This window comes from Hippocampus zosterae, chromosome 15, assembly GCF_025434085.1.
Source record: "Hippocampus zosterae strain Florida chromosome 15, ASM2543408v3, whole genome shotgun sequence".
Lineage (NCBI taxonomy): Eukaryota > Metazoa > Chordata > Actinopteri > Syngnathiformes > Syngnathidae > Hippocampus > Hippocampus zosterae.
The window spans coordinates 9,885,503-9,906,796 of NC_067465.1; the positions used below are offsets into that span (position 1 = coordinate 9,885,503).

The window sequence follows — 21,294 nt, forward strand, 5'->3', positions numbered from 1 at the left end:
TCTGCCGCCATCAAACGCCGCCTTACTAAGTGCGCTCGTAATTACGCACGAGATTGAGGAGGAACGTCCACACGTCCATCCGTCTGTGTGTGTTTGTGAGGAAACTTGGAGTCTTTCTCGGCCTCAAAGCTTGTTAAGACATGGAATAGGTCCGGTCTTTACTTTTTCGTCTCCCAGTGGAGGCTAAAGGAGTGTCAATCAGGCGGCTTAGTGGTGACAATTCTGGCAAGCAAGTCAAAGTTGTCTTTAGATGAGAGCGGCAGGCACACGAAAAAAGCTGGCAGGCTCAGAGCTGAGGGTGAGGCATCATTTTTCAGATTGGGGTGGGGCTCGGGGCGGTAGGGTACTTTTGCGACATTACTTCTACTTTAATATCAACTTGACATTTACAATGAAAGGCATTGAACGTCGCACGAGCATCCTCGTTGAATTCTTTTCAGCGCAGTCTTTGGAATTGCTGCCAAGCGGGAAAATGTTACATACTACTACAAGGTTAGCTGTACAACATTTAAGGTGAAGAATTAGTTCAATGTTTTTTCTTGTTTGAAAAAAGAAAACCATACCAGAACAATGTTTTCTCTTGAAATATACAATGCCAAGTGATAAGATAACGAACGCACAGCGTTAGAATAAAAAAAGGTAATTTCCATAACTTCTATTTCTATAGAAGAATTTTAAAAAATAAAAAAAATTAAAAAAAATGTTTGTTATTGAGGAAAAAAAAGGGAAATGGATGCTTTGATATTAAAATTTGCACTTACATTTTAGTGCAAATAAAATGTCTCGTTAAAAGACAGTTTACCTTAAAATACCTGCTTTTATTTTGGAAAACAGTGAGCAACATATTTGCCAATTCTTTTGGGCCAAATTAGAAACTGAATCATTATAACTGTATGTCAGTCTTTTTTTTAATATTGGCATGGTAATTAAAATAGTTTTAAAACCGATTGGTTGGTTAATCAACAAAATAATTTGTTGATCAGTAAAACACCCGTGAGTTGCAGTCAAATGATGGTCAACATTATGACCCTATTGAGATGTTGTCTTGGTTGCCGTGTGTCACATTGTGACATGTGCTTGTTGTTTGTGTGACCTCCAGCAGGGCGGCGAGCCCCAGATGCAGATGCAAAGCCCCAGAGATTTGGTAAGACCCCCCCAACAAATCTCATCCTGCTCCTCTTCCTCCTCTGTTTAATCCTCTCTGAGTGGACGTTTGAAATCTGCGGCAAGTGGATTAAAAAATAAATAAAAACAATGTTTGAGTTTTGCAGTCACGCAAAGGGAAATCGAGGCTAATTTGAATTCTTGATCTTGGATGGATGTGTCAGGCAGGGGGGGGGGGGGGGGGGACGCTTCATTTGTAGGCTGCGAATGAGCCGGTCCATCTGGATGGCAGCGCATGAGGTGAATTCGAACAATTCCCCCCCGGTCGGAGGCGGAGGGAAAAAGTTTCTGCAAACATCTGCTTTGGAGGCGCGCTTTGGTAATGATCCCGCCCCCCTATCAACACTAGGGAGCCCCAAGTCAACATAAGGCATCTTGTGGCACGTTCCCCGTCAGGCAACTTTTGGAAACTGTTGCAACAAGGACTTCTGCACAGTCACACTTTCTTAAAAGAAGCTTTCAGTTGCACACAAGTCTCCACGACGTTTTGTGCGCTTGCGATCAGTCAAGATTGGTCAGGTGTGTCTTTCCAAAACAATCACATGACATGCACGCACTCACTCACGCACTCAACAAGTCCTACTAACTGGCCTTCCTGAATGAGTACGACAATGTCAACGATCTCATTATATGCTATTTACTTCATATCATGCTTACAACAGATGGCTGTGTGTGTGTGTGCGTGCGTGTGTGTGTGTGCGTGCGTGTGTGTGTGTGCGCTCGTCCGTGCGTGTGTGTGTGGATAGGTTCCTGGCACATTGCCATCTGCGCGGTATTGTCGAATTGCAACATAAGCAGCCACTTCCCATAAGCCTCTGTGACTAATGGCCCCTACACCATGGCACACCGTCTCGCGTTATGGCGCCATTACGCCATCACGCCATCATCATCGAGACATGACGGACGTTTAACTACCACCAGCGCAAGGCAAAGTGCTGTCGGGAAGACAAGAATGTGTATTGTGTGCGACTAAATGTGTGACTGTATGTCAAAATAAGGATGTAAGAGCTATGAGTGAGTGAGAGCAAGAGAGAGAGCATGTTTGTTTGTGTTTGTGAAATAGTCAAGGAGTGAGTGAGCATAAATAAGTGTGTGTGGGGGGGGGGGGGGACTGAGTGAGTCAAGTGACTGTTGCCTTTAAGTGTGTGCAGGTGCGTGGGTTTGCGTACATGTTTGTGTGTGTGTGCGCTCAAGAGTGTGTGTGAGACTGTGTTTTTGTGTGTGTGTGTGAGAGAGAGTGAGAGATTGAGTGACTTGAGTGGGGGTGTATGTATATGCATGTGTGTTCTGTGTGAGAGTGAATGAGAGGGAGATTATGAAAAACTGTGTGTGTGTGTTTGTACATGGGAATGAGTAAGTGCGGGTGTGAATGAGTGAGTGAGTGACTGTCGCCTGTGCATGTGTGCAAGAGAGAGTGCACCTGAGTGATGAGTGTGTGTGTGCGTGTGTCTGCGTGTGTTTATAAGTGAGTGACTGTCGCCCTTGCGTGAATGTGTGGGTGAGTGAGCGTGTGCGTGGGTGCGTCACTGACCATTGATTGTGTGTCGGAGTGTGCGTCGTGAAAAACCATGAGTGTGTCTGTGTGATGAATGTGTCTGTGTGTATTTTTGTGTGTGCGAGCGCATGTGCTGACAAGGAGGCGGCATCCAGCCTTCCACCTGGCACTCGGTACACCTCGACTCCTCAGTGCATTTTCTGTGTGCTGTCAGCCAGTTGACTGGTCAGGTCGCCACGGAAACGACACTGCCGCGGGGCCCGTGTCGAACGAAAGAAAGAGGAACGCATTATGCATCTTTTTTTTTTTGCCTCTCCTCCTTGCTATCTTTCTTTTTTCATCCCCCTCCTGCTCTTTCTTCATCCACCTCTCTCCTCAGTGATCTTCTTTCCTGTTCTATTTGTACTTCCTTCCTCCATCCATCTTCTCTTCATTTCGCGATCTCCTTTACTCCTTTCTTCCCGTATTTTTTTCCCCATCTATTTATTTTTCCCGAGAGAGAAACTTGGCCTGCAGTGACTTCTCTGCTGTCAAGATGACATCTCTGTTGGGTCCAAGTTGAACACGGCTGCCGACCCGCTGATCATTCCAGACACTGCACAACGTGGAAACGAGTGTGTGTGTGTGTTAGTGCAAAAATAGGTAATTGGTCTTTTCACATCGAAAGGGAGGAAAGCATCTGTTCATTTGCCAAAGACTTGAACGCTGAAGGCAAAAAAAAGAAAGAAAAAAAGCTATAGCTGGTAGTTTGAAGCAGCCATTCCACACTCAGTTGCAACCCCCGGAAAGTAAAACAATATATATATACCGATAAGTAAAACATTAGCCCCCTGAAATTGAGTGAATGTGCCATTCATAAGAGGGCGCACAAAAAAGTTTCAAGGATCCATGATGAAAATAAACTGGTTGTCGGCCATTTTGATTTGAGGCCGCCATTTGGTACTCAATGGCAAGAAAAAAATAGCTGCTGATACCAATTTCACAAATGAACATGAGATTTAGGGGATACGGCTATCCCCACGGGATGCATAAAAAAGTTTCAAGTTAAGTCAAAAGATTTCTTTGCAGTAATATGTTCCATTGGCTGCACTTGTCTAAACATGGCATTCTGATTAATGTTGCGTTTTTAGGAATATGAAATGATGAGTAAAATTTAGTTTGTGTCCTGCTCAGCGGGGTGGCCATTTTTTCACTTGCTGTTGACTGAAAATGACATCACAGTTGCTCAGGGCTCAGCTAACAACTAATCACATCACAACTTGTGAACGTCTCATGACCAAACTCTGAAACAATAGTTAGCCTGGTGATGCTGCATCGGAAATATTGAAAATAATTGTATTGATTTTTTATTTGTCTTCCCCTTGTAAAATCCCTGTCTTTAATTGAACAAGAATTCTGCCGTTTTGGTTCGAAGCAGCCATTTTGCCCTCAAACGTACCCCCTTAAAAAGTTAGAAAAAGTCTCCTCCCTGGAACAGGAAGTCAGCCGTTCATGCCGGTAGCGTTTAGCAACAATTCCAATACTGTCACCAATCCTAATCCACCATGTTTGTGACACATGCCCTATTTAGAGTTATTTCCCCTCTCTACAGATCATTTCCTGCCTCCTTATTGTGATGCTTTGCAGCATAATAGGATTGATGTATCTGCGTAATTGAATTCCGGACTCATACGTAATGATGTTCCTGTTGTGTTCTTATTTATTCCACCGCACTCACTGATGATCACAGGCAACAAACATGGTTATTTTGTTCCCCTTTTTTCCCCATCCAAATCCCAGGATGCATTTATTTGTCTTTCCTCATCCTCTTCCTTCCTTCCTCCACACATTCCATCCTCACCCCTCCCTCTCTCTTCCTTCCTCAGAAAAACAAAGGCGGCTAATAGCGCGCTGACAGTGAGCCCGGTGATTGAATTCATTAAGCGAGCACGATAATTGGCAAGCGGCGGTGTGCACGCAGCCCGACTATTCAGAGGACAGCTGTCAAATAACGAGGCTGAGAGAATGCCGTTTATTGTCGGGAGGGAGGGAGAATGTGACACAAGCACCTGTTGTGGCGGCCGAGAGGAAAGAGAAAGCTTATTTTCACCACGTGTGACATTCAGTGTCTCTACTTCAACTCCCAAACTTGTTGTTTTCACAAAAATGTGGTTGATTTAAATATCCGTTCAATGCTCGGTCGTGTTCCCTTGCCCCCAAAGAAGCCATTTCGAGGCCCGTTTACCCAAAATGTGTTTAAAAATATATATATATATCAAAGATTGTCTGTGTCTGTGGTGACAGAAGCCGGAGGAGGACGAGCTCGTGCTGACGCCTGACGGCACACGTGAGTTTCTGACGTTCGAAATCCCGCTCAGCGACTCGGGCTCGGCGGGCCTGGGCGTCAGCGTCAAGGGGAACCGGTCGAAGGAGAACCACGCCGACCTCGGCATCTTCGTCAAGTCCATCATCAATGGAGGGGCCGCGTGCAAGGTTGCTTTACCCTCAAAAATGCTCAGAGAAATGTTGCCAATTTGTTTGAAGATGCAATATTTACGATTTTAACATCATTAGAGCCAGGCATAATTAGACGGCATATCATCTTTATTTATTATTTTTTTCCAAGCTTGGCCAGAACTTTTGTTTAACTTAAAGAAACCAGTAGTAGCAGGGTTTTTTTTCACCTGATCCACACTTTTTTGAACATTTTTCTATCATGGCACTCCAGTATGATAAACAATAGCAAATTGAAATCATTTACAGTTTTCAGTACTGCTGCTGATCTGTCGCTGCAGTGCTAACGAGTCAGTTAGCATGCTAATGTCGCTGCCGTGTTGTGTGTTTTGTGACTTCTGGTCCAGGACGGTCGTCTCCATGTGAACGACCAGCTGATTGCTGTCAACAGCGAGTCACTGCTGGGCAAGACCAACCAGGACGCCATGGAGACGCTGCGCAAGTCCATGTCCACCGAGGGAAACAAGCGTGGCATGATCCAGCTCATCGTGGCCAGGCGCGTCGGCAAGAGGAGCCAGGTGGGTCATTGACCAACAGATGCTAAAGAAAAAGCCGAACACAGATGAAGTGAACACTTGTGACAACAGAGTTAAATAGCTTGGAATGTGTAGGCTTTCAAAAAAGAACTAAGGAAAAATCAAAGCGCAAATGCAAACATGTTGAGACTTTGGAAGTGTTTGGATTGAGTCTCTTAATATGAATTGGAACTTGAAGTTGTTGAAATTATGAGTCTGTTTTTGCAGAAATTGGGATGTTGTTCCAAATAGTGTCTCGTAAAAAGTCAAAGCAAAAGCAAAATATGCACATGTGACCTCGTTATGTCACGATGTTATCACCTGATTTTTAGCCGACAGGGCAAACATTTCAATTGGAACAGTAATAGATAAGTTTTGAACTACACAATGTTACTTTTTTTTTGGGGGGGGGGGGGTCGAGGAGCAGTTAGTGACTGCAAGAGCCACACACTCACACAGGCATGTCTGCATGTGTGCACAATGCTCTCTTGTACGCTGCAGTACAATGTAAATTGTATTTGGAACAGCAAGGAGACAAGAACGATGTGTAAACGCTCATTTGTATGCTCGCTCTTTTTTTTCATAATGTATTGCTGAGAAACCAAAGACTCGAACTCTTGACTTAGGTGCCAAAAAAGTGTGATCGCGACATACACCATATGGGTCTTTGCATCTTAACGGAATTATACTGTTGTACAGTAAGTACCGTTTTGTGATGGTGTCTGAAATTCTGAAGTTTCTACTTTATCATGGCGAGTTTCCATTCAAAGGTCCTTTGAAATGTCACTGGATTTAAGCTTGCATTGTTCGTCAGGCTATTGGGAGCAAAGTTATGATTTCTAAAAATTGTCATGCTGTTCGAGGAGCAAGCACCCACTCACCTCTGCCTCGGTTGCACACCTCTACCCCCCCTTCAAAGAAGCTTGAATATAAAATAAAAAGCCAACTGCGCTGTACGTGTTCTCCATGTCGACAATGTCATTTTCGGACGCAATGTCAGCACCTGAGCCCCTCTGGCAGTGTTTGAGTTGAGCGTGCATGTACTGCGAATGTGAGCGTGCACGTAAGCGCCTCTGGCACTTTTCCTTTGCTGCCTCGCTCTCATCTTCTCTCAACCAAACTTTAGATTTCCCCTTGGCCCGTCTACTAATTGAAAGCCCGATTCAAGCTCGGAGATCTGTTTTGTTTTTATTAAACATGTAGTGTGTGAGTGAGTGCGTGTGCATGTCTCTTGTGCATATGTAAGTGTGTATTAGCTGCATGTGCATGCATTTATTCAGGTTCAAGGCAGCATGGCAACTTGTCCACGCTTCAGCTACAGTGCTCCAGGTGACGCCGCAGGCTACTCCAGGCTCTGCACACAAACAAAGACAAAGAAAAAAACTTGAATTTTTCCTCCAATGGCACCTGAGTGGTCCTAATGTCACAGATTACCCAGGCAAATTGTGGCATTTTTTGTTGTGCTTAGTTAGTTTTTGGGTTTTTGCAATATGACCGCAGGTGAACAATTGTTAAAATAAATCTGCTACTCCCAGTTTTCTGACAATCTAAATAATAAAACAAAGAGAGTTGCACATTATATATTTAAAACAAGCACCTAGGCTTGCTCTAGACCAGGGGTGTAAAACTTTTTGCCAAGGGGGCCAGATTTTATGTGGTAAAATGTCGGGGGGCCGACCTTGGCTGACATTCTTAACATTGAACAACAATATTGTTCAACAAATTTTAGTAAGCCAGTCTGTTTCACATTTCCATTTTTATTTTAATTTCAACAATCTTAAGAATTTCTTTTGGTTCATTTGAAACAGGAATTTGAAATATGACATATCAGTCAATATAAACACGGAGTGATGTCTTGTTAACTCGTGAGTGATGCCCTCTAGTGTCTAAATGCTATTACTCATTTAGTGAATGCTATCACTCATTTAGCCACTAGAGGGAAGCAGTACTCTATGAAACATCACTCACCAGTCTACGAGACCTCAGTCAATGCAACACGTGTTCCATGGCGCCCAACCTGCGGGCCAGACGGCACTGATTTTATGACGGGGGCCGAGGGCCGGATGAAATTCGACCGCGGGCCGGATTTGGCCCGCGGGCCGGACTTTGGACATGCCTGCTCTAGACAAATTTGTTTGTCTTAATGGTAACCATGCAAAATGCGTTAAACTGACTTACAAATAGCGTTGGTGTCATGCCGTTAAAATTCTTTACGACTCTACAAACAAAAATGGTGGAGGAGCACATCAAAATATTGTAATGCTTCTAGGCATATATTCTTTATGCTTCATGAATACTGACTACAGTTACTTACTCTGAAGCTGTGGATGTGTGAATCTATAAACTAAAATGGTGGAGTAGCATGTAGAAACAAAGTGATGCTTCCAGGCATATATTCTTTATCCTCTGAAGACCGACTAATTGGAGTTGCGATACATTTTGAGAGGCACCTTTTTGTCGTATTTAAGTTCCCCAGTGTGATTTTTATCATGATTAAAAAAAAAACGTAGCCAGAAGCTAGCTTTTCAACTTTTTTCAAATGTGCCTCTGAATGCAGCAGCGTAATATGACGTGCGGAGGCTTTTATGCATACGTGACACGTACTTGACATGTAGAATCAAATCATGTGTTATTTACCTTCCTGCCTGCGGCTCGCCTCCCAAGGAGCCAATTTCCAATCGCAAATATTTGCATAAATCACACACGTGACTGCACCCTCACAAATCCTCCATCCTTCTTCCATCTTCAATCCTAGCCAACTCGAAGCGGCCACCTGACGAGATCCAGACCTTCCCGCCGCTTAATTATCTCTCTGAATATGCAGCACGCTGGACTGTGGCTAGTCCGCGCTCCCTCGGCGTAGCGAATCGCACACCCCCCCAACCCCGTCACACCCTCTGCCATTACCTCAGCCGGCCAAATTCATTAACTAGCTCATTTTAAGTCAAGAGCAACACACAACATCGCCTTGGAAAACCCTCTTTTGCTCCATAATATTCGGAACCCCTTGAATTGTGATGCAGTGCACTGCTTTTTAAGGTGCAAGATATACAGTCCAATACCCATGTGTACTATTTCTACAGCTGCAGCGTTGGTATCTAAAATTTACCACAGATGTGTTTTTGAATTCGCCACCGTTGCGGTGTGTCTAAAAATATCTTTATTAGAGCTGCAGCTACTGAATATTTTTTTGAATCGATTATGCTATCGATAGAGCAAGTAATCAGATAAAAATGTCTTTTTGCATCATTTAACAGCAAAATATTCACGTGAGCTGCAGGTATAATGGTTGTCCACATGGGAAAGCTATACTCATGTTCGACACTGTAGTATCTGTGACTTGAAGTGAGTGTGGCAGTGCGTTTTTTTCAATCCCGCAATACACCACGAGTGCGTTGTTTGTAAACGGTTGCGTCGACCTCTCAACAATACCGACTCAAGGAGAGTCTTATCGCTTGTGACGCGGCGCAGACAACGATGCTAATCCTCATCGCTCCGGCTGTCGCCGTCTAGACGGTTAAATGCAGCAAACCGCAGCCAATCAATACGGCCAATGATCCATTGGCCAAACAAGCACAAACACACACTGCCCGCAGAGTCCAGGAATGTGTGCTTATGGATAAGAGGAGCACAAAATGGTCAATTTGTCGGGCTAAAGTGTAGTCTCATCACAAGTCCCCGAGGGGAACGTCGTCAGCATGCTGGCAGGCTAATGAGAAAGCGGGCCGCTGGCTGGCCAATTGGAAATCCATCCTCATTTATTCCAGTTATTTCACTGCTAGCATTAGCATGCATCCTGCTGTCTGTTCATTACTGGTGCGATGGAACAAAGTCACTGGCGATTTGTTTGGAGAAACGATTCCATTTTATTGCTTGGACCTTGCAAAGCAGTTCACCTTATGGCATGATACAATTCCCACCAATTATGAAACAATACAATTTACTCCATTGTGTTGACAATGCATTATGATTCGCTCAAATGACATTTATATGATTTCGTCCATTCGCAATGCAATACAATTCACAACATTTAATTCACTCAATTCGTGACTCTCCATTTCCAGGTACGCGATGTATGCAATCTACTCCATTTATATGATTTGCTCGATTTCACTTCAGTTCTGATGTGAAACGGTTTAGTTCATTTTCAATTAATTTAATTTGAAATACAACTATTTGCTCCCTTTATAGTTGAATTTATTCAAATTCCGGATTACGGTCCATTGCATTTACTGTACGATATCATTCACTCCATTTGTGATACAATTAGTTCCACTTTATACTGTAGGTGTTACCCCCATTTACAATTCATAATTCATTCCATTTCCGAGATGATTTGTCCCATCTTCACCTCCACTAACTCAATTTACGATACGATGGACTCCATTTATGACTCCTTACAATTCACTCCTTTTGTGATAGGATTCCCTCCAGATACCATACAACACGATTTGATTGACTCCGTTTTCAATGCAATACAATTCACTCATATTTACAATACAATATGGTTAAATCTGGTTCCAATTTATGATCCGATTTACTCCCGGTGCGATATCATACATTTCTGTATTTGTGATGCAGTACTTTTCCTTGCATTTAAATCACAGTAAGAATCGCTAAGTGGTTGTGTTTTGTTTGCTAGGAGCCACCGGGGGGTCCGCTGGGGCCTCAGCAGAGCACCAACTCTTTATCGCTGGACGAGCACGAACGTCGAATCTCCCACTCGTTGTACGGCGCTCTGGAGGATCTGGATGATAACCTGATGCCCCGACAAGGCCTGATGCCACGCACTGTTGGTAAGACCTCTTCTCTAGGTTTTCACCAGGTTAAACTCAGGTAGCATTTTGAAACAGTTTCTGGGTCATCTGTGGTCAAAATGACTCAATAGATGTGGAAAGCCCTCATTGAGTGCTTCAAATGAGATGCAATTCACTGGGATTGTTTCACATTCGTTTTTACCAATCACTTGATAACAAAAGTGGACTCTGTCTCGTTTTGCTCCTGAGGTACCCTGACACAAAGATGCCAATAAGTGCATTGTGTTTGGCACTAACCACCCTTTTGATATTTCACCACTCCACTTGATGCCGAAAAGTGCACTCTTCCTAGCTCATCCCTTTCGGTGCTGAGACACAGTTGCCAAAAAGTGCGCTCTGTCAAGCCTGGCGCTCTGACAAAAGAGTGCCGTCAAATTAAACCACGAAAAAGCGTCAACAGAGTCAGCCGTCAATGAAAATGCCAAAGGCTCCCTCCCGGTGACCGCTCAACCACACAGCACAATATGTCAACTCTATTTTCATACAAATTGCCCGTCACTTGACACTTGATAAGTGTAAACAAGAAAAATCATCTTCAGCTGCAAATGACAGAAAGCGATAATAGGTGAGGTTCGCTCATGCTTGACAAATAAGCCAGAGGACAAGACAGGGATCGCCGAGTTCACCATCGCCATGGCAACAAGCGTAGATCACAGGTGCAGCTAGATGTCTTGTCTTCACAAGAATAAAATCACCTGTAGGCTCTTCTGGACCTTCAAAGTAAAAGTCCAGACGTCTTAAGCTGCAGGCTGCTGCTCGCTGTCTTCACACTCCTTAAATTTTTTTATTTCCTTCTCTTTATTCACACTTCAGACTGCAAGTAGGCTCCACAGCAGGCGTGAAAGGCCTGGACGCCAGATAAGGCCACTAAGACATTTTTTTCATTCCCAAGAGGAGCCGCACAGAAATAGAGGCAGGATTTCTTTTCCCCTCAAGACTGGAGCGTTTGTAGCAAAGACAAAGCCGCACAAAGTTAAAAAGGAATTACAGAGTCAGGTTTTATTCTCGTTTGAGGTGGAAAAGCACTGACTGTCGCTCCTCACACTAAGCAGATGACAAGCAAAGCAGAGCATTAAATGGACTTTCCCATCGTGTAAAAAGCAATGCATTACAACTGACAATGCTGTGCACTTTGTCGAAAGCTCAAAATGATTCCTGGTGATGCATTTGTCCTTCACTTTACACGCTGAGTTTCCACATCGCGTTGTGAGTAAATAGCATTGAAATCTAGTGTATCAATTTGCATCGTAATTGGAGTGAAATGTATCGTTGTAATAAATCGCACTATTGGAATTGTAGTGAAACTTGATTGAGCTGTATTGAATTCTAATTGGAGGAAATCACACATCGCATTGCAGTTGAGTGAATCGTATTGGAGTTGGAGTGAATTGTATACCTTCATAATTTTAGTGAATTGTATCAGAATGGCCGAAACGTTTTTTTCACCCTTGAATCTCAAAATTGACGTATTGGTTTTCCACCAGTGTTAATGCGAGACACAACAATATATCAAATCGGGAAATAATTCCCATTTGATGTTATTGAAAAGGCGACGTTAGCAGACAAAACTACAAATGATCATACTATTTCCTAATGTCGCCATCTAGTGGCCTGGCATACAAGTTACAGTATTTTCACTCGTTTGCAGGTCTGTGTGGAGTCAATTTGACGACATTAAAGGTTTTTACAATTTTACTTGCTCGTGGTTCTGCCTTTGATTCCACAACCTGGCTCACGCTACCTTTTAAATCAGTATGCCAAACATATGGCTAATGTTTCTTGAAAAGGCTCTCAAAAGCAGCACCTGGGACATGATGAATAATAGTTTTCGTGGAACAATAGCTGACATTTTGCTGGAGGAGATGGAGATGACAGGAGGCTCTGAAAAGAGCCGTAAAAAGGTGAGTGTGACATCTCTTCATTGTGTTTACTTCCCTTTGCATAATTAGAAGGGAGCTTGTTGAATACATTGAATCACATGTTTTAACTGAGCTGTACAGTTGACGTCAAGTATGAAGTTCAGTTGGCTTGCATTTCCCCAATTGAAATGAATGGGAAAGCGTTTCAATTGTTTTGTTTTTCTGAAACACGCAGCAAAAACATGCTTTAATAGAGCGGGCCTCCTTCTGATGGGCTTTCCCTGGCCACTGAGGGCAGTATAATACAGATAAATATACTGCACATACAGTACATTGAATGATGAAACAGAAGAAGTTTGCAACTAAGCTACTGTAATATTTGTCATTTTTTGTAGATGATAAAGAATACATGCCTGTGATCACTTTTGTTGCATGCTTTATCTCTATGTCAGATGTCTGTATAAGTAGTTTAAACGTCTGGTAGTGCCACCACATTAATACTAGCTTCCGCATCCAGTTCATGGCATTTTGCATGGTGTTTTAGCTTGAGGTTCGCCAGTAAACGTCAAGCGGGAGTGACAATAAACACCTTGACGCCTTTTTATTTTTTTGAATGAATTGCTCACTATCTGCCAAACTACTGCATGTTGTTGAGATGTGATACAATTCACTCCCAACTGTGCACGCGTTAATTAATTCACTTATGTGCTGCTAAACGTGTGTTCATTTTTATGGGACACTGTGCATGTTGCGATGATTCACTCAACGTACAAAATAATTGACTCCAGTTCCGATATGATTTACTACGATTGAATTGGGTTTCAGCATGTTACAATTTGCTGTGCTGATGATCGAATTCCCTCGGATTATGAAAAATAGAATTGGCTCCGTTATGATGTGATTCAACGCGACACAGTGTGATACAAATCTCCTTGTTCATGTCCGATATTACGTAACTGTTTTGATTGATCAGTCATTCGCCCCCACTAAAAAAATCAAAACAAACTTGAGGTCTGCGCATGAGGCGTCATGGTCCTGAAATCTCCCCTTGTGCCGCCTCGCCTATCCCCCAAAACCAATTTAGGAGCGGAGATTAAGTCTTGCACCGTGTATCAGTGAGGGGCTTTAAGGCCGGCTTTTCAGCGCGGGAGAGCGCCGACTTATTTTGTTTCCCCACCTCAGTCAGCGCTGAAGTTTTTATCTTCATTAGCGGAGATAGCGCAGCTTGAATTAATCATGCTCTTGTGACAACAAAACGCCGCTCTGCCCGATAACAAACTCTCTAAGCTGATTAGACGGCATCACATCGCCTCGCCTTTCCGCGGCGTCCCCAATATCTTATGTTATTTAAAACATCACCCTCTGATTTTTAGTTTTCTCTTGTCTTCCTGATCTTTTCCTTTGAGTCATTCTTGTGCACTCTTGTTTTGAAAGGAATAGAATCATAAATGGAGTGAATTGAAGCACAATTGGAGTGAATCGTCATAGATTTTTAGTAAATTGTATACTGAATGAATTGTATTATATCAGAATTGGAGTGATTAATACTGCATGACGAACACCATGTTCAAACATAAGGGTGTCCATATGTGAACATGGCACCAGAACACCCTTGGCCGAAGTTTGATGATTGATTTGTGGTCCTATCATTGGATATACGGCCGTGGAAGAGATGGGTGGAGCTGTCAACATATCACCACCTTGTGGTGAGCTGGCTCTGATGGTGGGGGAAGATGCCAGTCCGACCTGGCAGACCCAAACGTAGTGTGAGGGTTTGTTGGGAGCATCTGGCAGAATCCCGTCAGCAGGAGTTTCAACTCCCAACTCCTGCAGAGCTTTTCCCACGTCCCATAGGAGACATAAGGTGAGAGGATCGGTCATCCAGGCAGGGCTGGATGCCTCTTCTCCTCCACGTCGTAAGAAGCCAGATGAGGTGGCTCAGGCATTTGGTTAGGATGCCTCCTGTGTTGCCCCCGCGACCCGACCCCGGATAAGCAGCAGAAAAGGGATGTGTGGATCATACTGCATATTCTATCGAGGGATTTTAATTGGAGTGAATCACACCATATCATTTGACGAAATCTATTTGGACTCTATCTTATAATCGCATCATCACTGGGGTGGCTCATCAGTTGTTGTGAATCGCCTTGTGTCGGAACTGGACTGAACTGTGGCTGCTCTGCAGGCAACTACCAGCTATCTCCCACCGTCAACATGCCACAGGACGACACGGTCATCATCGAGGACGACGGGCCGCCTCTCCTCCCTCCTCACTTGTCCGACCAGTCGTCGTCCAGCTCCCGCGACGACGTCGGCGGGAGCGGCGGCGACGTTACGCCGTCCTGGGCGCAAGAGATCCCCACTCCTAAGGACAGGTGGCAAAGGAAGACATTTACATTCGCATCTTGTCATATTTTTTGCATCCATATTTATTCATCTCATTGAATACTTGGTTAGTTGATGTGTTGTAAATTGTTGAGAAAAAAAAGAATTTTCTTTCTTTTAAATATTAATCTATTGCGTTCATGATTCTTTATAAAATAAAACATGAGTATGAAAAATATTTTTACATAGACTTCAAAATATAAAATAATTACATGAATTAAATGTGAAAAACATAAAATTGACATTTATTATTTTCTAACAATTTAGTATAAATAATAATACAATACTGTAAACATAGTTGTATTGTATTTCAGGGTGCACCAATCGATCGGCCAGGATCGGTACCGCCAGCAATTTCAACCGGCAATCGTGATCAATATTTCTTTCTATTTGCCGCCCAGCTCACAGATTGCGGGCGAGAGCCTTGCCAACGCAGACGCCGCCTTCCAGCGAGAAGGTTTCGGCCGCCAGAGCATGTCGGAGAAGCGCACCAAGCAGTTTGGCGACGCCTCGCATCTGGAGATCATCAAGACGCGCAAGTCCAAGAGCATGGACCTCGGTAGCTACTCAACACACTCAAAACACTCCAACAATTAGCCTTAGCCATGCATCGAAGTTAAGAATGTGGGGCTGGGCGGTGAATCAAACAAAGAGGCGCGAGCTTGCAAAATCACTGTCAGCGTTGACGACTTGGGCATTTGGTCATACTTTTAATTATTATATGTTATCAGTAAGTCATGATATTCATTTACATGAAGACTTTGACCTTGTTCACTGCCGTTGATAGGCAGTGACTTCATATGCCGATAGTATCAAACTGGGAAGGCTGGCAGTGAAGGAGGTAATTGTATTTTATTTAGCTTTATTTAACTTCAATTTAAAGAGTTATCAAGGAAAGAAACCGCTCAACGTTCAACATGCAACATTGCTTTCCTAATACTGTCTGCAAGTGTTTACATATTCACATCAACCCTTTTAAAGCTTTGCTAGGAAATTATGTCAGGCCTGTGGGCTAATCATGTGCTCCCAGGTTAATATTTTAAAAGGTTAATTGAATAGTAATTGGAATACTGTCATGTTGTGTATGTGTTTGTTAATAAGTGTATGGTTGGAAAATGGCAAATTGCAAATGGGTTTCCTATGAATGGGATTGAATTTGTCTATATTGCCCAGCCCTACAGAAAAGGGTTAGCATTCGTTGTTAATAGTTATAGATGATCTTGGCTCAATACAAACAGTGAAACATCAAGGCAAGCTAACTTTTCTCCCTCAACTCTTCCAATACCTCATGCATCATCTTCTTCAAACTCTTCCTCTTTGGCCCAAAATCTGGAGTTTGCTCAATGTCTTGTCTCCTTGAAACGCCCCCTCCCATCCGGCTTTTCTTCCTCATCAATAACATCTCATTGAAACGCCCCCTCCCATCCGGCTTTTCTTCCTCATCAATAACACTAAGTTCATCCCTCTGTCTCTCCATTCTCATCCCCCCGTCCTTCCATCCGTTCAGCCACTCACCCGCTACTCTGGCACTCATCCCGTCCGTTACGTTTGCTGACGTTTGTGATGTTTGCTGTGGCGGGATGTTGCATGAGGAATGTCATGAGCACTAACTGAAGCCCCGAATCTTTTGCCCCCCACCCCGTCTTCCACTTCCTTTAACAGTAGCCGACGAGATTAACCTCAACCCTCGTCCTGACGCCGGCACAGGTAAGGCTAGTAGCTAGTGGGAGCGCTACATTCTGGCGTAGCCTCAAAGACCGTCAGAACTGCCAAATGACGGCGTTAAATCACCTTTTGACGCTCCAAATATCAACTTTTATTTTGAAAGATCATCAGTGGCCCCATTGCGTTAATTTCCTCTGATCACGATCCGTCATCTGTATTTGATTGCTGTGATTGATGAGGGGAGCGTAATGGATTGCAGTGTTTTTTGTTTTTGTTTTTATCTTCCTGAGTTCAGTGAGTTGACGCAAAAAGCAGCAGCACATCATGCACTGCTTTTGAGTGATGTATGGTTGCCAACATCAGCCCGTCCAATCGTTTTGTTTTTGTCTTTTTTGTTTTGTTGAAGCAGTCCAATGGTTGTTTTGTTTGTGTTTCTGGGTTCAGGGAGCCATGGCAATGAGCAGCACATCATGCACTTCGTTGACTTTCCACCCATCCATCCATTAAACAATCTTATGTCCATGAAAATTACATCACAAATCAACTTTTAACGCATCTGCCTGTTGAAAGCTTTGTCATTTCCAGTATCTTCCTTACCTCCATCAGAAACGGCAGCAAGCAGCATGTTATGCCATGCACCACATCTTGACAACACATTTTTTTCTCCCCCAAATACATCATCCAACTGCAACCACCCATTCTCCAGACAGTCTTTTTTTCCTCTTTTTTCCATCTTCCTGAGTTTTGGGATATCATCGGCATCATCAAGTAGTGAGATGTGCGTCTCTGCAATGTACAACCAATACAGTCTGAGCATTCATCATTTATCGTTGTGTTGGAGAAAGAACCTAATTGATCAGTGATCATCCGAAAGGGAGATGTAAAGACCTGTCAGATGTAAAATACGCAACATCTGTAAAATGCTTACAACAGACACCAAAACTGAACTTTTCTGCATACATTTTTTTGCGATGACTCTTAACCTGCCCCGTTTTTCATCTAGCTCACCAGGTCATCATTATCTCATAATAATATTAATAACAATAATACATAATATAGTAATACAGGAATATATTTGAATTGCAGATGAGGTTCAGCAACAGGTGATTTTTTTTCCAGAAATGTCACAGCAAAGTATGGCAAATTCTGTATTTTTCAAGTTTTCATTGGTCAAACTTCAAAACAAAAAAATGAAAATAGCTCAAAAACGTGATGTGCTAGTAAAAAAAAAAGTAAAGCCATTTTTAAAATCAGTGTAAAAAATATGTTAAGACACATACCACACACACACACACACACACACACACACACACACCAAGTCATTTCTGATTAAAATTTGCTGTTGACCAGTGGAATGCAAGAGATAGTTTTACTGTATATTGCTTGTGGTCAAAATTGGCTTGTTTCAAGGAGCGGTTTCTGTGTCCGGCAAGGGGCCAATGCCAAACTTGGTTTTCATTTGATTGCCACAGTAATGCTAGTGCAGCTTTGCTTACCTTGAGGTTTTGACATGATGGTGTTTGGGCTGTTGCATTAAAGTGGTTCTTTGCCTGTGGAACTTTATCCAGTTTAGCTGCCAAGTCATTGATGGAAGAACCCCGTGTGTCGGCGGATTATGTAAATTCATCAAACTGTAACATCACAATGGTATCACCTTCAGAAGGGCTGGCTCAGACATTTTTGAATATATTTAATTCATTTAATTTCACACACGATGGGTAGGCGGTATGCAAACATTAAAACTTAAATTTTCATTCAAATGTCCCCTTTTCAAAATCCATTGTAGCGACAGTGGAGCCAAATAAAAGTTCTTGTGCGGATTTATTAACACCTGAGAGGGTTTTTTCCCCCCCTACCGCATGAAAACCCAAACTATCTTCTTGAGATTTTCAGTCTCCTCAGAGGCGGCTTTAAAATAATCCCGCACGTGTAAATAATGCACGCTCTGTTTGACGGAGACCAAACAAGACGTGGCGCCTTGCATGAACGACCTTCAGCTGGCTTGTTGCCCTTCATGCGTGTCAAAGTAGAATGTATGTCAAAGGTGGACCGCCATGCCAGACAGAAACAGACTTGAAACCAAATCAAGGCTGCTTGTCTCCCTTACCAAATGAAGAATTTCTTGAGTTAAAAAAAAGTGTGTAGTATTTGTTGTACTTGTAGAAGGGGTCATATGAGCCTAAGGAGAATTAGAAATGATACTTGAAGAAGTTATGATCCTGGTAGTTAAACTACCAGGTTTAGGAAGTATAGAAGTAATTGAAGTGTTAGTAAATGTGTGAGTAGTGGTAGTAGTTTTATTTATTTATTTGTTTGTTTGTTTTGGGGGGGGGGGCAAAAACGTCCGCCCCAAACAACCCCCACTCCATCGATTACTTTCCTAAGGGCACTTTTAAGTCGGGCTTTGTGATTAAATGACAGAGAATTGTGGTATGAGGGTGACCAGCTGTGTGACACGGCGGTGCATGACCCCAGCCAGACAGTGTCCAGCTTTTGCTTCTCTACTTTGGTTTGCAAGTTGAAGAAGTAGACAGAAAGCAACAGACATGAATAAACAATGGCCAAATGCTCAGCTCAATGCGCAGCAGATGGACAGCCATGACTTAGCGTTATCTTTCGAAGATAATGAGAATAGTCCTCACCATCGCTTGTGTGGCCCTATATCCAAAGCCACGAGGAGTAAATGAAGCCACCGCGCAAGGTATGTCCATGTATGCGATAATTGGTATCAATAGTAGTAGCTGTAGAAGTTGTAAACGGTGAAGATGTGGTGGAGGTAGAAATGGTGGTAGTTGGAGAACTGTAGAAGTCATCAATGTCGTATTAGTAAAAGAAGTAGTAGATAAAAAGATAGTAGTTGTTGACACAGACACATCCTAGTAGTCGAAGTCACAACAAAGGAACTAGAAGATAGTATTAGGTAGCAGGAGTCGTGGTAGTCCTAGATTCGTAGTCGTGTTGGTAAGTTGTGCGTCTTTCAGCAGGATGGGCCAAGAGGTAAAGCGGGTGTACGGGGGCCATCAAGAGGGAAAACACAAATTTTGCTGAGTTAGTGTTGACATGAATACGATGCACTCAGTAGATTGCAATGAAGTGAATAAAAAGAATGTTGGAACATTTTGCCGACATATCAATAAAAATTGTTGCTAGACGGAAAGTTGTTTAAACTCTGGAGGGGGGGTCAATCCCATATTGACATAATCAATATGGGATTGTGAAAGGATTGTCTTTCGTTGTGGGCTGCGCCACTTGCATGACCTCCTAACAAACACTGACCAAGATGCAGCCAATGATCAGCGGCCACTCGAGTCCTTTTTTCAGGCAGGACGTCCCCAAAACCCAAAATGCAGTTGGCCACAAGTCGACTGTGCCAGTAACGACAAAACAAGTTTATTGTCTCTCATAGAGCAAATTATGGAGGTAAAAATAGTGAACATAGACTTTCTCTGTCCATGACAAGTATGTAAGGTAGACTGAAAATCAATTAAATCATTGTTTTTGTTTTTTTCTGTCTTTCCTTCAAATGAGACAGACGTGCAATTAAATCCATTAAATGTTGTAATTGCTTAACAACGCTTGACTGTTTCGCTCAGCTCACTGGAATGCATTCAAATCACCTGTCAGCCTTTAGAACAAAAGCTGGCTTGAGTTCAGAGAAGCACACAATCGTTTTTGCTGTTAAAAAAAAAAGTTAAATGGGATTCTCATGACAGTCTGCTTTTTTTATTCTTCCAAAAAAGAAACTTGTCATCTTACGTGAATAAAGATGTATTATTTACATTTTCAAACACATCTGGACCAATTCGACTACTTTCTTTTTTTTAACTGTCTTCAGACTTTAAAGCAAATGCTTTCTAATCTGTTGAAAATAAACTTTCCCCTAAATGCACCTGTCTGTGTTTGTTTGATTCAGGCTCGTCCACGAGGGATGTGGGTCCGTCGTTGGGCCTGAAGAAGTCCAGCTCCCTGGAGAGTCTCCAGACAGCCGTTGCCGAGGCGACGCTCAACGGCGACATGCCATTCCACCGACCTCGTCCTCGCATCATCCGGGGCCGCGGCTGCAACGAGAGCTTCCGCGCCGCCATCGACAAGTCATATGACCGGCCGGCCGCCACGGAGGACGAAGACGATGGCATGGAGACCCGTAAGACGTCCGTCATGAAACCCCCGTGTCTCTGTGCCGCCGATCACATTTTTTGCCTTCCATACCAGGTGTTGGGCAGGTTGACGTTCCCCGGCGAGGACCTCGGTTACCACGTAACTTAACCGCCTCGTGCCTGAAACTGCATTGTGATGCATGGGCGTGATACATCTTCGCTAACAACTGGACGCTAACCGTTCATGTTGCTTTTGCGAGTTGTGAACAAACAGCTTGTGGTCTTTATTATCATCATCACATCGCCGTGCAGTCCTTCCCAACTTATATTAAGCACTTTATGGTTACTTTCTTAGCTGAAGTTACTTAACTCATTAATTCTCCCAAAGACATATTTAGATGTCTTTTCAGATGCCACACATTTAATCCCAGCTCCTCATTTTATATTGACTGTACTTGAAAAGGGTCTGAAAATGGCCAGCCACTCTCAGACCCTTTCAAAGTACAGTCTGTATCAGGGGTGGGCAATTATTTTCCCGGGGGGCCAAATGAGAAGTAGAAAATATTGTGGAGGGCCGGGCCAAAAGTTAGAAATAGGACTATTTGCTACAAAATGAGACGAGTAAGAGACCAGCCCAGTTTTCAGAGTCCAGTTGGCAGAAAGTTTTTAACATGATAACAATTAAACCATTCTAGGAAATGTTCATTTACTCGAGCCACAAGCAATTCACTCTGAGCATGGAAATTGCTAGAATCGGACTGAGGAAGAATCGCTTCCTTGTTTTTCAAAGTCTCGTAGATTTGA

The 21,294-nt window shown here is 43.1% G+C and overlaps 1 protein-coding gene across 9 annotated transcripts in view; it reads left to right on the top strand.

Moving 5' to 3' along the window:
• pard3ab (par-3 family cell polarity regulator alpha, b) overlaps nt 1–21,294 on the top strand; it is a 103,875-nt gene that overhangs the window by 57,232 nt on the left and 25,349 nt on the right. For 5 of the 9 annotated variants that reach the window (XR_007967010.1, XM_052087346.1, XM_052087343.1 and 2 more), the window contains 9 exons: nt 1,100–1,144; nt 4,943–5,131; nt 5,500–5,670; nt 10,310–10,463; nt 14,529–14,718; nt 15,130–15,287; nt 16,391–16,435; nt 20,307–20,537; nt 20,606–20,650. Coding sequence is in view for 7 of the 9 variants with exons in the window: in XM_052087346.1 (XP_051943306.1) it covers nt 1,100–1,144; nt 4,943–5,131; nt 5,500–5,670; nt 10,310–10,463; nt 14,529–14,718; nt 15,130–15,287; nt 16,391–16,435; nt 20,307–20,537; nt 20,606–20,650 (1,228 nt within the window). In the remaining 2 variants the exon portion in view is untranslated. Of the gene's footprint in view, nt 1–1,099; nt 1,145–4,942; nt 5,132–5,499; nt 5,671–10,309; nt 10,464–14,528; nt 14,719–15,129; nt 15,288–15,515; nt 15,570–16,390; nt 16,436–20,306; nt 20,538–20,605; nt 20,651–21,294 lie in introns of those variants that run through there. The other 4 variants (XR_007967011.1, XM_052087345.1, XM_052087344.1 and 1 more) reach the window with 4 other exon arrangements.